The 18,486-nt window shown below is 44.3% G+C and overlaps 1 protein-coding gene across 1 annotated transcript in view; it reads right to left on the minus strand.

The window, feature by feature from the left end:
- Window positions 1–18,486, minus strand: part of FBXL4 (F-box and leucine rich repeat protein 4) — a 94,999-nt gene that overhangs the window by 3,952 nt on the left and 72,561 nt on the right. Inside the window, exon 6 of the mRNA XM_082250246.1 lies at window positions 1,049–1,120. Within this exon, the coding sequence (XP_082106372.1) occupies window positions 1,049–1,120 (72 nt within the window). The remainder of the gene's footprint in view (window positions 1–1,048; window positions 1,121–18,486) is intronic.

Genomic DNA, 18,486 nt, shown 5'->3' on the forward strand with positions numbered 1-18,486 from the left:
TCAGTCATGCAACACGGTACTAAAAATACAATTTTTAGCATTTTTTTTTTTTTTAATAGATAGAGCTTTTGGTAGTATTTAATCATCTCTGTTTTTTTTATTTTTTGCTATATAAAATTAAAAAGTACCAAAAAGCAAAAAAAAAAAAAAAAAATTCCCTTCGCTCCTATTAAAATTTTGCAATAAATAATCTTTCCTCATGAATTTAGGCCAAAATGTATTCAGCTACATTTTTGGGGTAAAAAATAATCCAAATCAGTGTATATTATTTAGTCTGTATAAAAGTTATAGAGTCTACAAACTATGGTATATTTGAAAATTGACCATTGTCTAATTTCTTCAGGTGCTAAAATTCCCCCCAAGTGACGCCTTTTTGGAAAGTAGATATTCAGTAAGTGGTGAGTGAGCTTTATGAAGTTGTAATTTTTTTGTTACAATTTTTTGGAAAATTCAGAAGAAAAATACATTTAATTTAATACATTTAACATACTGTCACCAGAGCAGTACAGTGTCATCATATGACTGGTGTAGTGGTGATCAGGGGCTTTGATGGTGACCGCATGTAAAAAAATTAAAAACTACATTTTTTAAAATAATTTCTTAAAAGGAAAAAAAAAAACCTCCGATATTGGAAATTACAATGCTTAGGAAACATGTAAAACATGGTAAAAAGTAAATAGAGTGACTAAATGAACAGTAAATAAAAAAGGAGACATCACAAATGGGGAAAGACCTAGCTGCCCAACATTAAAGTGAATGGATTATGCCAAGTTTAGAATGGCAATATTTTCTACTAAAAATTTTCAGTGAAATGACAGCACAAAATGTTTCCAATAAATAAATACATACAATTAAAACCTTTCTAATAGGAATTATAGTTGTAAATTATATTTTGCACAAAAAGGTATATTAGAACTTTTCACCGGTTATAAATAGACATCCAAGACTACAGTATGACTGTACAACACCTACAGTATATCTAAACTGAAATAAAAAAAAATATGATGAAAAGAAAATAAGAAAAAGACAAAAACTACCATTTACTTACCAAAACACAGCTTCCAAGGTTAAGGTGCTGTATCTCTGGACAGAAGTTAAGAATGCTAAGTAGAACTGTTTGCTGCCATTGAATCGTGCAAAAACAAATGTGAAAAAGAAAAAAGAGAAAGGGTCAATTAGGTCATCACCTGCCTTGCTTATAATGCAGCTTTAGGTTTCCCTTACAAAAATTACACAAGTCATTTAATGAGTCCCTAGGCATCTTGAACATTGATTAGTTTATAGTCTAAAAATCATTACAGCCCAAAATGTCTGTCACTTTGTAAGTGATTTCTTATCCCCTAAAGAGATATTTTCCTTTAACTTTGGCAGCCTTTTCCCAAAGGATCTCTTTTAAAAAGAACGGTTAAGTTCAAAGATATAGTGAGGCCAGGTCATAAGAGAAGATACCCAAGAGCATCCCAGAATAGCAGGCAATGGAATATCTGACATCTTTATCCAAAGACTGATAGAAATGCCAATAAGGCTGAAGAGAATCAACAGCAAGCTTCTGACCTTTGTGTCTCAAGATTGAATGAGCTGACAAGGATACCACTTGAAGGTCTACCCACTTCTACAATACCGACGTTAAGCACAAGAACTGTTCTATGAAGCTAGTAACTTGCAGCCACTATAGAATAGAGACATAATCTCCAAATAATTCTGCACTTATTTATTAAAACCAATAGTACAATACCTTAGGCAACGTGATGTAGCCCATAGAAACCAACTATGTTCCAGTTTACTACTGACAGGAAAGTAGAGAAATGATTTTTGATTGGTTGGTATGGATTACTGCATATTGTATTGCCTCTGTTTTTATATTTAATAATAAACTAAAAAAAACTATAAATGAGTATAGTCTGTACACTAAAAAAGGTCTGTGCTAATGAAAACCCACATGTACAATTAACCAATATGTTTATTTAATAAAGCAAAATATACAAGCAGTAGTACATTACAGCAACTAGATGGAACACATGAACTGTAAAAAGAATAGACATAGACATTTCATGCCAAAGTCATCGTTTAACATTTTTAGGGACTCTTTAATGACTGGAATAGTACAACTGGATTGGCGTAAGGACAATGTGGTGCCTATATTTAAAAGGGATCAAAGTCTTTATCAAGTAACTATAGACCTGTTAGTTTACCTTCTATAGTTGGGAAGATACTGGAGAGTTTATTAAAAGACCACATAGATGAGTTCTTGCTGGAATAAAATATTTTAGGCAACAGACAGCATGGATTCATGAAAAACACAAGTTGTCAGACAAATCTGATTTTTTTTCATGTGGAGGTAAATAAAACCTTGGACAGAGGGGTGGCTGTGGATGTAGTATACCTGGATTTTGCAAAAGCAGTTGACACAATTCCCCACACATGGCTAATGTGTAAGGTAAAGTCTACACCAGGGATCCTCAAACTACGGCCCTCCAGCTGTTGCAGAACTACACATCCCATGAGGCATTGTAAAACTCTGACATTCACAGACATGACTAAGCATGATGGGAATTATAGTTCCTGAACAACTGGAGGGCCATAGTTTGAAGACCCCTGGTCTACAGGCTTGAAAAAAATCAGCTAAAAGACCGAATTCAGAAAGTAGTGGTTATTGATTCATACTATGGGTTGTTAATGGTGTACCCTAAGGTTCAGTGTTGGGTTCATTACTTTTTAATATCTTTATAAATGATATACGGTCTGGGATTAAAAATACCATTTCAGTCTTCGCAGAGGACACCAAGCTTTGCAGTGGAATAACTTCCTTACATGATGTCTCCAACTTACAAACTGACCTCAATGCACTGTTTTATTGGGCAACTATGTGGTAAATGAGGTTTAATGTTGATAAACATAAAATTATGTACTTGGGGGCTAAGAATATGCATGCATCATACATATAAGGGGGGGGGGGGGGGAGTACAAATGGGGGAATCAATGGTGGAGAAGGATCTGAGTGTTCTGGTAGATCATAAGCTTAATAATAGCATGCAATGCCAAGCTGCTGTTTCCACACCAAAATCATTTCTTCTATTAAGAGAGGTATATACTCCAGAGAGATACACTATATTAGCAAAAGTATTGGGACACCTGCCTTAAACGCACATGAACAATATTGAATTGGCCCACCCTTTGCCGCTATACCAGCTTCAACTCTTCTGGGAAGGCTGTCCACATGGTTTAGGAGTGTGTCTATGGGAATGTTTGACCATTCTTCCAGAAGCGCATTTGTGAGGTCAGGCACTGATGTTGAATGAGAAGGCCTGGCTTGCAGTCTCCACTCTAATTTATCCCAAAGGGGTTCCATTCCGTTGAGGTCAGAATTCTGTGCAGGCCAGTCAAGTTCCTCCATGTCAAACTCCCTCATCCATGTCTTTACGAACCTTGTTTGTGCACTGGTGTGCGAGCCAAGCCTTCTCGTCCACATCAGTGCCTGACTTTACAAAGGTGCTTCAGAAGAATGGTCAAACATTCCCATAGATACACTCCTAAATCTTTTGGAAAGCCTTACCAGAAGTGTTGAAGCTGTTATAGCTGCAAAAGGTGTGCCAAGTCAATATTGAACCCTATGGACTAAGACAGGGATGCCATTAAAGTTCATGTGCCTGTAAAGGCAAGTGTTGCAGTACTTTTGGTAATATAGTGTATATTATTTTGCCCCTGTACAAATCATTAGTAAGACCTCATCTGGAATATGCAGTTCAGTTTTGGGCACCAGTTCACAAAAAAGATATTGGAAAACTGAAGAAAGTGCAGAGAAGAGAAACCAAACTGTAAAGAGGCATGGAAGAGCTCAGATATGAGGAAAGATTAGAGGAACAGAATTTATTCTCTCTTGAGAAGAGGAAATTAAGGGGGGATATGATCAACATGTATAAATACATAAGTGGTCCATCATATGCTTGGCGTTAAGTTATTGACTTTTAAGGTCATCACGGAGGACAAGGGGGCACTCTTGCATGTCTAGCGGAAAAGAGATTTCATCTCCAAATTCGGAAAGGTTTCTTCACAGTAAGAGCTGTGAAAATGTGTAATCGACTTTATCAAAAGCTGGTTCTGTCCAGCTCAGTAGATTGATTCCTAAATGTACATAATATAACTGGATACTAACATGTATAGGTAAAGTTGACCCAGGGAATATCTGATCACCTCTTGGGGAACAGGAAGGATTTTTTTCCCCTTCTAAAAGAATACTTAAATTACGCTTTGCTGGTTTTTTTTTTCCTTCCTCTGAATCAACTGTGGGAATAGGATTGTGTATATAAGATTGTGTATTTTTTCCCCCTTTTTGTTGGGTGAGCAGGATGGACTTGTGTCTTTTTTCATCTATACTAACTATGTAACTATGTAAAATGGAATTTTGATGTAAAGCCCAATTGAACCCTCCTAATTTTTATTGTATAAAAGCAGACTTCATTTACAGCAATAAAATGACTTTTATTTTAACTTTCTTGTTAGCTAAGTGCTGCAGAAAGGGTTAAAGAACCCTGTGCTCCCAGCACGTTGGGTTCCATGGCTCTCAAACAAGCTCTCCTGTGACCAACAAACCCCTCTAAACACTGGTTTAAACAACATCGCTTTTGCTTCCGCAGCAGTGCTGTTGATTAGGTCATATTCAGGAGGCATGTCGGAGAGCTCAGCTGCTTCTTGAGTATACAAATCTTTTTTTTAACTGGCGCTGCAGCACTTAGCAGATAAAAAAGTAGAAAAAGAGGCATATTTATTACTGCATAGGTTTCCTGACTGCTTTACATTACCCACATTAAGAGGGTTCATTTGGGTGGTAATTACTGTGGGTTGAGACAACACATCATTATCATCATCTATCATCTGCTTTACAGAATAACTCACCTCATCCAGGTCTTTATGGACCTTGCTTTGTGCACTGGTCCAAATCATGTGTGGGGTTGGGCTTGGCCACTTAGTTCCAGTGACGGGAACTCTTGGCATCAGCATACCAAGACATTTTGGACAATTTCATGTTCCCAACTTTGTGAGAACAGTTTGGGAAAGACCCCTTCTTGTTCCAACATGACTGCACACCAGTGCACAAAGCAAGGTTCATAAAGACATAGATGAGCGAGTTTGGGGTGGAGGAATTTGGCCTACACAGTGTCTTGACCTCAACCTTTGGAACCTAGAACACCTTTGGGATGAGTTAGAGCAGCGACTGTGAGCTAGGCCTTCTTGTCCAACATCAGTGCCTGAACTCACAAATGCGCTTCTGGAAGAATGGTCAAATAATCCCATAGACACACCACTAAACCTTGTGGACAGCCTTCCCAGAAGAGTTGAAGCTTTTACAGTGGGGAAAATAATTATTTGAACCCCTGCAGGTTTTGTAAGTTTGCCCACAAAGAAATCAAGGGTCTATAATGTTTATCATGGGTGTATTTTAAATGATAGAGACAAAATATCAACCAAAAATCCAGAAGAAAAAAACACATAAAACAAATGTTATCAATTGAGTTGCAGTTCAGTGAGTAAAAAATGGATTTTTGTAAAATCTTACCGTAAAATCCTTTTCTCTTAGCTCATTGACAGACGTAGTCCTCGGTGATACACCACCTTCGGGTTATGTTGCCTCCACAGGAGCAGGACTAGACAGGAAATCAAAAAGCTCTGGCCACACCCTAGGGGCAGTCCCAGAGGGTATATCCTCTCTCTCTCTGCCTCAGCAAATCAGTTATGTGAAAAAGCAGTCTTTAGAGATTTTAACCCAACCCAACTCAAAAACAGAGGGGCGGGGACTACGTCTGTCAATGAGCTAAGAGAAAAGGATTTTACGGTAAGATTTTACAAAAATCCATTTTTCTCTAGCGCTCATTGACAGACGTAGTCCTCGGTGATACACCACCTTCGGGACGTCCCAGAGCAGTATCACAAATGAGGGGTGGGAAAATGGAAATCAAATCCCAATCTAGAAGGCCCAACCGGTGCCAACTAGAAGTTTACAATGCTCATCCTTAATGATGAGACAACAAAAAAGAGAAAAATTTTTTTTTTTTTTTTTCAAACAGAAAAAAACCCTCGAGGTAGACCACCGGTCTCCTCAAATTGCGGCCTGCAAAACCTTGCGGCCAAATGAGGCATCCGCCGATGCTGTCACATCAATTTTATGGAATTTTGTAAAGGTATGTACCGACGACCAGGTGGCCGCCTTACATACCTGGACCACTGACGCCTGATGGCGAAAGGCCCAGGAAGTACTGAGCGCTCGAGTGGAGTGCGCCCTAACAGGGAACGGAGGACTCTGACCCTTAATAGAATAAGCCAGTACCACCGTTTGTCTAATCCATTTGGCAATGGTCGCGGCAGATGCAGGCAAACCCTTTCTGGGGCCATCCGTGATCACAAAAAGTGAATCCGTCTTACGGAATGATTCCGTAGCTTTCAGGTATACCCTGATTGCCCGAACCACATCTAAGGAATGCAACGCATGTTCCCGATGATGCTTGGGCTGAGGACACAAGGAAGGTAGTACAATATCTTCATTCAGATGAAAATCTGAAACCACCTTAGGAAGAAAAGGTGGCTTAGGATGAAGTACTACCTTATCCCTATGAATCACTAGGTATGGGGACTGGCATGATAATGCAGCCAGTTCTGACACCCTGCGAGCAGAAGTAATAGCCACCAAGAAGGCCACCTTCTGGGATAAAGTAAGCAAGGGAATCTCCCTGATGTTTTCAAAGGGAGGTTTCTGTAGAACCGACAAAACCAAATTAAGATCCCAGGGCGGTAAGGGCGCGCGGACTGGAGGAGCCAGGTGCCGCACCCCCTGGATGAAATTCCGCACCAAGGACTTGGTAGCTAAAGGTTTCTGAAAGAAGATTGCTAATGCTGAAACTTGACCCTTGATGGTGCTCAAGGCTAGCTTCTGCTCAACCCCTTGTTGCAAAAAGGCCAATATTCGAGTCACCGAATAGGTACGTGGAGGAAATCCTAAAGATTCGCACCACGCAATATAAGTCTTCCATGTGTGATAATAGACCTTGCTGGAAGTCGCTTTCCTTGCTTTAATAAGGGTAGGAATGACTGAAGTAGACAAACCTCTGTCCTTCAGTACTTGGGTCTCAATGGCCAGGCCATTAAACCCAGCGACTGTAAAGCATGATGGTAAATTGGTCCTTGAGACCACAGACACTCCCTGAGACGAAGTTCCCACGGAACGTCTGCGACTAGCATGTCCAAGTCGGCCAGGCCGGCTTGAGGAGGCCAGCCTAGAATTTCTAGGACCACTGGCGCTGATAGAATCTGAACCAGGCGTCCCTAGAGGTATCTGGCCCCGACCATCCGAGAAAGTCTGGTCGTTTTCTGTTCCCACACATTTATCAGATACCTGATTGTTATCAGGAAGGGTGATCTTTTCTGGTTGAACCTCAGGAACCGAAGTCACCCGACTAGAGGCTACTTGGCCTATCTGGTCAACCAGATCCGATTCCTGTGAGGTATAGGGACTAATCTTAGGAAAAGGTAAAGGAAAAGATCTATTCAGGGAACGGTAACTACCGCTTCCTGTAGTACTTAAATGTTGGAAGGGAAGAATCGCACCGGTAGTAGTGGTTGAAGCTCGATCTAATGTCCTGAATACCGGTGAAAACGTCCCCCCACCCTGAAACCGGGTGGGGGCGCACCTTCAGGCTGTGTACTCCTTTGCTTCGGGTTTGGCTGGGTTGGTCCTCTGCTTGTCCGACCAGCCCTTCTTGAACCCTCCTGGAGGAGTCTTGCCTTTCCCGCTAGTACCAGCCGGGCGCCCTTTATGGGCGGTAAAGAAAGGTCCTCGCTTGTTGCGAGGTCCCTTAGCTTTAGCAGCCTGTGGCAAAAAAGTGCTCTTGCCCCCAGTGGCATCCTTGATGATTTCATCTAGGTTGGCCCCAAATAGACGATTCCCCTGAAAAGGGAGATTTGTCAAGGTCTTTTTTGGAACCTAGGTCAGCTGACCAGCATTTTAACCACAGCACACGTCTGAGGATCACCGCTGACATAGATGCATGCCCTAATAAGGGAGTAGTGTCCAAGGCTGCGTCACAGATAAACTGTAGCCCTTGTATAATCTGTTCCATCAAATCAGATGTCTCCTGGGGAATATCTTTTCCCCTAAGGTCTTGGCGTACCATTTTCGCCCATTCCGTAAGTGTCTGGGAAACTAGACCAATAACAATTACTGGTCTAAATGCTGACCCTATCAGAGAGAAGATGGTGCGGGACTCTGCTTCCATCTTTCGATCCACCGGATCCTTAAAGGACGAAGTGTCCTCCACTGGGATAACCGTGGCTTTATTCAGCCTGGAAATAGGTGGATCCACCACTGGTGGTACCGTCCATTTCTTAATGATGGATTCTTCAAACGGATAGCGTCTAGCAATACGCTTGGAAATAGTAAAGGTACGTTTAGAATGCTCCCATTCTCCTTTAATCTGATTACCGAAACATTTGGGTACAGGAAAAACCTTCACCGTTTTGATGGGCTTATTAGTACCAAAAGGAATCTCTGTTTCAGTTGCCTCTGCCTGTAAAGCCTCAAGTTTTAAGGTTTCCTGCACTGCCACAACTAGTGCGTCCACCAATGCTTCTTCCTGAATTATAGCAGGAGAAGAAGCGTCCTCCTCACTGTCTGAGGGGGCTTTACCTGGGATAACAGCCTTTGCAGAGGAACCTGCAACTGCAGTGACCATCTCTGAATCAGAGGCAGAGGTGTCAAATAGTATAGGGGTAGGCGGGGGTCGCTTCCTTGACCCCCGTCCCTGACAGGCCGCCTCCACCCGAGCCACCATAGACTCCAAAATTGCTGTAAATGACTCTACACTCTGTGCACCGGCGGGTCCCGTGGCCCCCTCGAGGGAAACAGGTGGGGGAATATGTGTGGCAGGGTCCATGATAATTCCAGTCACTTCCTGGATAATATAATTCAAAAATAAAAAACTTTTTTTTTTTTTTTTTCAGACCCCCAGCGCCACAAAAAGCCCCTTAGTGTTACCTGCTAGGGATCCCTATCGATCGAGAGAGAGAGATAGACCCCCAGGCTCACCACTTGATGCTCAGAGTTTAACTGCAACAGGTTACAGCGCTGTCTTGACAAACAGGAAGTCTTTTGGCTGGCTGCCCAGGAAGAAAGGAGGCGGCTCCGCCCCTCTGCACGCCTTCCGGCGCCTCCCCTAGCTCCACGAGGTGTTTGGATCACCTCAAACATGGCCGCCCCCATGCTGGAGACACGAGGCTACGCCAAAATGGCGGCTCGTGCGATCCAGCAAAAAAAAAAAATGGCGGCGGCCTGTACTGAATAGCGGTGTGCTGCAGGGCACACAACACTCTCTCTGCATGGGGATTTGGCGTGGTTGGCGGTACCGGCCCTGGCGGACCGCATGGCCATTCGGGAGGCCTGCTAATAGCTGGAGATCTGATTAGGAAGGCAGTCTACATGTCCGTGGCTTCTGACTGGTAGGTAGCTTATTCTTATCACCGTAAGATTCCCAGAATGCCACAGATTATAATCTTTTTAACATGTATACAATTAGATTGTTAGCTCCCAAACCAAGCCTCCTGGCTTTTTGCACATAAAATCACACTCAAAGTAGGAGGATCTGTGTCATTTATAGGATAGAGAGGGACTCTATCTTACCATACAGAGAGGGGCCCGCGTTCACCACAAGACCCGTCAGGGGAAAAGGGGGAACATACTACTCACCATACCGGAACCAGGCGGGCACCAACTCCTGACAGTACCCCTCTCCACCGGGGCGGGAGGGCTGTCGACCGATATGGACGCCGTGACTCATGGTCTTTGGCGTTTCAGCGAGACGTTTAACTCGCGGGGTCAGTCCTTTAATGGGACTTTGTCGCGGCCGACCCAGCACGGAGCTATGGCCTGCACGCGCTCGTAGGCTGAACTGGGGTGACCACCGGATCTCAACATCCAGCCCGTCGCCCAGTTCAGCTTTCTTGCTTGAAGATCTCACAGGAACACTGGAGAAAAAAAGCTGTCTAAAAAATCCTTTAAGAAAAAAATCTTGCCAGGACCTAAGATCCCAGCAAGGTATCTAGGTCCTTACTCCTAACTAGACAGAAAATAACTGATTTGCTGAGGCAGAGAGAGAGAGGATATACCCTCTGGGACTGCCCCTAGGGTGTGGCCAGAGCTTTTTAATTTCCTGTCTAGTCCTGCTCCTGTGGAGGCAACATAACCCGAAGGTGGTGTATCACCGAGGACTACGTCTGTCAATGAGCGCTAGAGAAATAAGTATTTGATCCCCAAGCATAACATGACTTAGTATTTGGTGGAGAAACCCTTGTTGGCAAGCACAGAGGTAAGACAATTCTTGTAGTTAGTGACCAGGTTTGCACACATCTCAGAAAGGATTTTGGCCCACTCATTTTTACAGCTCTTCTCTAAATCCTTAGGGTTTTTTGTCTGTCTCTTGGCAACTCAAAGTTTCAGCTCCCTCCATAACTGTTCTATAGCAGTGATGGCGAACCTTGGCCCCCAAGATGTTTTGGAACTACATTTCCCATGATGCTCTTGCACTCTGCAGTGTAGGTGAGCATCATGGGAAATGTAGTTCCAAAACATCTGGGGTGCCAAGGTTCGCCATCACTGTTCTAAAGGATTAAGGTCTGGAGAATGTTTAGGCCACTCCATGACCTTAATGTGCTTCTTCTTCAGCCACACCTTTATTGCCTAGGCGGTATGTTTTGGGTCATTGTCATGCTGAAAGACCCATCCAAGGTTCTCATCCCAGATTTTACAATACATGGCCCTGTCCATTGGCCCCTCAATGCAGAGTCTGTACCTTTAGCAGAGAAACAGCCCCAAAGCATCATGTTTCCAAAATACATCTATGATAAAAAAAATTATAGGCCCTTCATTTCTTTGTAGGTAGGCAAACTTACAAAATCTGCAGGGAATCAAATAATTATTTTCTCCACTGTACAATTGCTTCTGGAAATATGTAATGACTGCATGTAAAAAATATTACAATTTTCTACAAAAAGGCTTAGAAACTTGAAGAACACGGCAGTGCCTTTCAAATGCTAAGTCAAAGACCCGATGGGAGTTAAAAGGACAGTGTAACTCTAACCAAATTGTAGAACAAACACAATGTTTGCAATCAGCAACATTTCAAAGCTTGGTATTTACACAGCACAGACCATAGTATTGAACAAAGAAAGGGATAAAAAAAATCAATTCAATATTTAGGTAGCTTGTTCCACTGAACTCATTACTGAGCAGTATGGGTAAGTATTTGACTTCTGCAGTACAAATGAACTATTCACAAAATTGAATGTACTCAGGAATGACTAGATAACATCTTGTGAAAAAACTGCAGGCCAGGGCAGCTCTGGAAGCAGTTATATGGTATGTTTGAAGACTATTCAATACAGTTAGTATGCATATGAAAAGAATTAAAAATGAGAGGAGAACCCCGGGTGTGTGTGTATATATATACACACACTATATTACCAAAATTATTGGGGTGCCTGCCTTTACAAGCACATGAACTTTAATGGCACCCCAGTCTTACTCCGTAGGGTTCAATATTGAGTTGGCCCACCCTTTGCAGCTATAACAGCTTCCACTCTACAAGGTTTAGGAGTGGGTCTATAGGAATGTTTGACCATTCTTCCAGAGTTGCAATTGTGAGGTCATCGATCACATCGTTACAGCAAACAGCAAAGTTCCGGAGCCACACAGGGCCCCTTCATCAGGCATGTGACAAAGTGTGATCCAAAAAATGGGATTTTTGACTAACCGTAAAACCCATTTCTCTGATGACACAGCTCCTGATTCTTCTTAACCATTGGGTTATACTGCCCCCTACAGGAGTAGGACACTAGGCAGGAAAAAGCTTGACCATGCCTATGGGCAGTCCCAGGGGGTATACACCAACTCTCAGATATAGGCACTCAGTTTTGTTACAAGCAGTGTCAGAAGAAAGTCAACTCCACAGAGAGGTGGGTGCTGTGTCCGCCAATGAACATCAGATTTTACGGTAAGTCAAAAATGACATTTTCTTATTTGTTCACTGATGGACACAGCTCATTCTTCTTCTTAACCATTGGGACATCCTAAAGCAGTGTTAAACATGATGGGTGGCAAAAACATTTAAAAAAAAATTCCCAAGGCTAACCATAGCTAATTAGGTAACATAGAGCTCTACCATAAATAACTGGAGCTCACCTGAAAAACAATACACTCTCAAAGAGGACAAGGTCCTCTAAACAGCAGCCTGCAAAACCTTGCGGCCAAAAGAAGCATTCGCAGATGCTAACACATCTACTTTATAAAAACTTTGTAAAAGTGTGCACCGATGACCAGGTGGCCGCCTTGCAAACCTGAGTCACTGACGCATGATGACTGATAGCCCAGGAGGCACTAGGCGCGCTAGTAGAGTAAGCCTTGACAGGTAAAGGAGGAACCTGACCTTTGATGGAATAGGCCTGAACCACCGTCTGTCTGATCCATCTGGAAATGGTTGCAGAAGAAGAGGACAACCCTTTGTGAGGTCTGTCCGTGAGCACAATAGACAGTCTGACTCCCTAAAAGACTCCGTAGCTGTCAGGTACACCCTAATTGCCCAGAACACATCCAAGGCATGCAAGCCAATTTCCTTCGGATGATTAGGCCTGGGACACAGGGAAGGCAAAACAATGTCTTCAGTCAAATTAAAATCAGTGACCACCTTAGGAAGGAATGATGGACAGGGGTGAAGCAACACCTTATCCTTCTAAAACACACTAAGGTGAACGACAGGATAACGCTGCCAGTTCCGGCACCCTGCGCACAGAGGTGAAAGCCTCCAAAAAAGACCCCCTTCTGGGACAGCGAAAGCAGGAAAAGCTCCCGAATATTTTCAAAGGGAGGCTTCTGTACAGCTTAAAGAAACAAATTAAGATCCCAGGGCGGCAACGGAGCCCACACTGAAGGAACCAAATGTCGGACACCCTGAAGGAAGGTACGCACCAGGGAGTGTGTTGCCAAACGTCGTTGGAAAAATCCGCCAAAGCGGATACCTGGCCCTTGATGGTACTCAAGGCCAATTGCTGTTCAACCCCTCCCATTGAAGGAAGTTTAGGATCCTATCCACTGAGAAGGAGCAAGCATGAGACTCACACCATGCAATGTACGTCTTCCACGTACAACGGTATATCTTCCTAGAAGTAGATTTCCTAGCTTTCAACAGCGTAGGAATCACCCACTCAGACAAACCTCTATCCTTCAGCACCTGGCTTTTAACAGCCAAGCCCTCAAAGCCAGCGACTGTAAAAGCAGGATGGAAGATTGGTCCTTGGGACAGCAGATCCTCCCTGAGACAAGTCCCCAAGGAGCATAAGCAACCAGATCGGCGTACAAAGACAGCGAGGCCAGTCTGGAGCCACTAGAATGACCGGAATCCTTTCTGCCTCGATCTTGCACAGGAGTCGTGGCAGGTGTTCAAGAGGACTGGAACGAAACGGCAGCCAACTTTAGAATGCCAGCTACTTACCAACAGAGATGTATAAAGTACTAGAGACCCAGAATTGAGTAAAAGTACAAGTGCGCTATCAAAAAAGTGACTTGAGTAGAAGTTGAAGTGCTCTTTAAGCACCACACTTAAGTAGAAGTACTAAAGTACTCAACATTTTTTTGTACTTAAGTATTGCAAGTAGTTTATTTAAAAATGTACTATTCAAGTACTAAAAGTAAAAGTACAAGTATTGTGTTATGTACAGTTGTATTCAAAATTATTCAACCCCCCAATGCTGTAAAGGGTTTTAGGGAATTTAGTGTACATTTGTAATTGTATTCAGAATGAAATCCTACAAGGACTTCTTAAAGAACCATATGCAACTAAAATGACATCAATTGGTTTTGTAATACAGTAGTAAATGTTTATTTTGTGAATTCTCCATTGACACAATTATTCAACCCCTTAAAAAGACTACCACTCTGAAGAACAGAGGTTCATTGAAGTGTTTTCAATCATGTATTGAAAACACCTGTGGATGTCAGGGAGCAGCAATAAAGCCTAATAAGCACCAATTAGGCAGCTTTAAAATGACTGTGATACTCAGCTCCTTCTAGACATTTACTGGTGTGGTTACAAACATGGTGAAGTCAAGAGAATGGTCCAGGAAGACAAGAGAAGAGGTGATTACTCTTCATAGGAAGGGCAATGGCTATAAGAAGATTGCAAAGATGTTAAACATACCAAGAAACACCATAGGAAGCAAAATTCGCAAATTCAAGGCAAAGGGCACTGTTGAAACGCTACCTGGTCGTGGCAGAAAGAAGATGCTGACTTCGACTGCTGTGCGCTACCTGAAGCGTAGAGTAGTGGAGAAAAGTCCCCGTGTGACTGCTGAGGTACTGAGAAAAGATTTGTCAGATGTGGGTACTCAAGTTTCTGCTCAGACAATACGGCGCACACTGTGTAATGAAGGCCTCCATGCCAGAACTCCCAGGCGCACCCCCTTGCTGTCTCCAAAGAATAAGAAGAGTCGACTGCAGTATGCCAAAAGTCATGTGGACGAACCACAGCAGTTTTGGGATAGTGTTCTGTGGACTGATGAAACAAAATTAGAACTGTTTGGGCCCATGGATCAACGCTATGTTTGTAGGAGGAAGAACAAGGCCTATGAAGAAAAGAACACCTTGCCTACTGTGAAGCATGGCGGGGGGTCAATCATGCTTTGGGGCTGTTTTGCTTCTGCAGGTACAGGGAAGCGTCAGCGTGTGCAAGGTACCATGAATTCTCTTCAGTACCAGGAGATATTGGATGACAATGTGATGCCATCCGTAAAAACCTGAGGCTTGGGAGACGTTGGACCTTTCAACAGGACAATGATCCCAAGCATACTTCCAAGTCCACTAGAGCATGGTTGCAGATTAAAGGCTGGAACATTTTGGAGTGGCCATCACAGTCACCAGACTTAAATCCGATTGAGAACCTCTGGTGGGACTTAAAGAAAGCAGTTGCAGTGCACAAGCCTAAGAATGTGACTGAACTGGAGGCTTTTGCCCATGACGAATGGGCGAAGATACCCGTAGATCGCTGCAAGACACTTGTGTCAAGCTATGCTTCACGTTTAAAAGCTGTTATAACTGTAAAAGGATGTTGTACTAAGTACTAAGATTGAATGTCACTTGGGGGTTGAATAAAACTGATAATGATGAGCACAGAAAAGACATTTGTGGTTATTTCATTATAAATGTTATGTTCTATTTGTCTGACCTACACGTGCCTCTTTGATTTAATTGTAAGCAGGATGACTGAATGATCAAAATCAATGTCAAACTGGCCAAAACAATCAATTTCAGTCGGGGTTGAATAATTTTGAATACAACTGTAGTTATTAAAGAAAGTAGTCAAAAGGCCAGGGCCCCCCTCCCATTTTAGATCCCCCTTAGAGCAGGCCTGGGTCCCCCTCCCATTAAAGATTCCCCTTAGAGCAGGCCAGGGTCCCCCTATCATTATAGATCCCCTCAGAGCAGGCCAGGGTCCCCCTCCCATTTTAGATCCCCCTTAGAGCAGGCCAGGGCCCCCCTCCCATTATAGATCCCCCTCAGAGCAGGCCAGTGTCCCCCTCCCATTAGAGATCCCCCTAGAGTACTCCAGGGTCCACCTCCCATTATAGATCCCCCTTAGAGCAGGCCAGGGTCCCCCTCCCATTATAGATCCCCCTTAGAGCAGGCCAGGGTCCCCCTCACATTATAGATTCTCCTTAGAGCAGGCCAGGGCCCCCCTCCCATTATAGATCCCACTTAGAGCAGGCCAGGGTCCCCCTCCCATTATAGATCCCCCTTAGAGCAGGCCAGGGTCCCCCTCCCATTATAAATCCCCTTTAAGAGCAGGCCAGGGTCCCCCTCCCTTTATAGATTCCCCTTAGAGCAGGCCAGTGTCCCCCTCCCATTATAGAGCCCCCTTAGAGCAGGCTAGGGTCCCCTTACCATTATAGATCCCCCTTAGAGTAGGGCAGGCCAGGGCAGGTCCCTCCCCTTATTGAATAGATCCGATCCCCTTAGTGAGTGACTTGACTTCAAGACAGTTCTTACTTCTCCTACCTTAGGCTGTCTTGAGTCCTCCAGCCTCTCTCTCCACAGTCCCCAGTCCAGTCCCCCCTGCTGAAAGAAGAATACATTCCTACCTCCATCCAGTTCTCCTGTGCTGGGCAGCCGCACTGCACAGTGTCCAGAGACGGTCTAGTAGTCTAGACTCTAGTAACTCACAGTCCCTCCCCCAGCCAGGGCCCAGCGAGATCCCTCCGCAGGCAGGTGTCTCTCCTCTCTCGCCACCACAACTTCACTTGAGAGCCGAGCGGGAGGCGCGACTCGGGCTGAGTGGAGGGAGGGCAGAGGCGGCGAGGCTCTGCCCCTGAGCCATCGCATTGGGTCGGGGATTGGTCGTGACTTGTGAGTCTCAGAGACAGTGAGACTCGAGTAAAAAAAGTCAGCGGCGGTGCGGGTTTGGAATGGAATGATTCGTAACATTTTTATAATTGTAACGAGTACCGATGCAGCACATAATAAAATATTGGAGTAAAAGTATTAAACTCATCGAAAATATGTACTGAAGTAAAAGTGGAAGCAGGAGAAAAAATTATACTCTAGTAAAGTACATATACCGTCTTTTAGTACTTAAGTACAGTAGTGAAGTAGTTCTACTTCGTTATTATACATCTCTGCTTACCAAGCAGCCAAGACACTTCTTGTGCCCCCTTGGTGATTGACATAGACTAGGACCGTAGCCTTGTTAAAATTAATTTGTACCGGACACCCCTGAAGATGAATTGTCAAATGAGCCAGACAAGTCTGGTCCCTCACTGTTCCAGTACATTAAATCGGCAGTCTGGACTCTGCCAAAGTCTAGACCCCCTGATGACATCTGTGCTGAGGACGCCTCCCCACAATGATGACATCTGTGCTGAGGACGCCTCCCCACCCGGACAGGCAGGCATTTGTGGCGACAACCGTCTAGTACAGGGGGAGAAGGTTTTTTCCTGTAGAAGCGGCGGAGAACAAAGCCATCTAGAGAGACTGTGGATCCTTGTCCCATTTCAACAGAATCTTTTTTGAAGAGATCTTGTGTGGAACTGTGCAAACAGACTGCCTCAAAAGGTGGACACCGTCAGGCCCAGTACCCTCATGCAAGCCCGGAGGGATAACCGTCTGCTGAACAACAGAAGCTGAATTGTCTCATGCAATGTCTGGAGTTCTTCCAGAGGAACAAACACTCTGGCTGAGGCCAGAGTCAGACCAAGATAGTCCAGTTTTTGATGACAGAACCAAAAGGAGACTTCCGAAGGTTCAGAATCCAACCGAACTCCCGCAGAGTAATCTCCAGATGTCCATCAGAGCAGTGAGACTTCGCTCGCAAAAGAATTCGCCCAGGTACCCCAGTACCGCGATCCCCCACCGACTCAAACAATGACAGCACCGGGCCAAACACTTTTGTGAAGACCCGAGAAACGGAGACAAGACCAAAGGTCAACGCCACAAACTGATACTGCTCCTCGCCTCGGCAAAACAGAGGAAGCGCTGGTGACTGGAACATATTGGAATGTGCGGGTTGGCGTCCTTGATGTCGATGGAAGCAAGAAGAAAACCCCCTGGTGTAGGGATGCCACTACAGTGCAAATGGACTTCATGCGGAACTTCAGTACCCGCACAAAGCAGTTTAGCGCCATGAGGTCCAGAATAAGCCGTACTTTGCCTTCCTTCCTGAGAACTGTAAAGAAGTTTGTGTAAAAACCCCTAACTCGGGACCGGAACAATCACTCCTTAAAAGTAACAAGCCTTGCACTGCCCCAAATAGACCATGTAAGCGATCTGGAGACAAGTGCAGGTTGGAAGGCAAGAACCTTTTAGGAGGATAAGACCGAACTCGATCTTGTAGCCTGAGCAAATAAATTAGTGGACCCACTCGTCCTGTAACAGGGAGGTCCATGGTTCCAGAAACCAGCGAAGACGTACCCCCACCCCAGATATGGGTGGGGGTGCCCCTTCATGCAGAGACAGCCTTGTCCGCAGGTCTGAAAAAGCCTGCTCCTGGCTTGCCAGACCAGGTCCTCTAGGAACCCCTGGACTTTTGATCCCTTGACTTGAGACCCTGAGGGACGTAAAAGCCTCTCCTGAGCCAAGGAGAATGGCCCACGTTTACGACGGGTCTCCTTGCCCTTGGTAGCTGGTGGAAGGAGTACTCTTCCCCCCCTGTGAGACTCTTAACGATGTCATCCAAGGAAGCTCCAAACAGGTGATCCCCTACAAGGGGGAGATCAGATAAGGCCTTCTTAGAAGTCTGGTCCGCAGACCAGCATTTCAGCCAGATAATATGCCGAAGGACCACTGCTGATACAGACAGCCTAGAAATCAAGGGAGCTGCATCCACAGAAGCATCACAGATAAACTGTAGCCCCTGGATCAACTGATGCCCTGCAAGACAGGGGGAAGCGGTTTCCCCTCCAGGT

Source organism: Pelophylax lessonae (genome assembly GCF_965119305.1).
Source record: "Pelophylax lessonae genome assembly, chromosome: 3".
In the NCBI taxonomy this organism is placed as follows: Eukaryota; Metazoa; Chordata; class Amphibia; order Anura; family Ranidae; genus Pelophylax; species Pelophylax lessonae.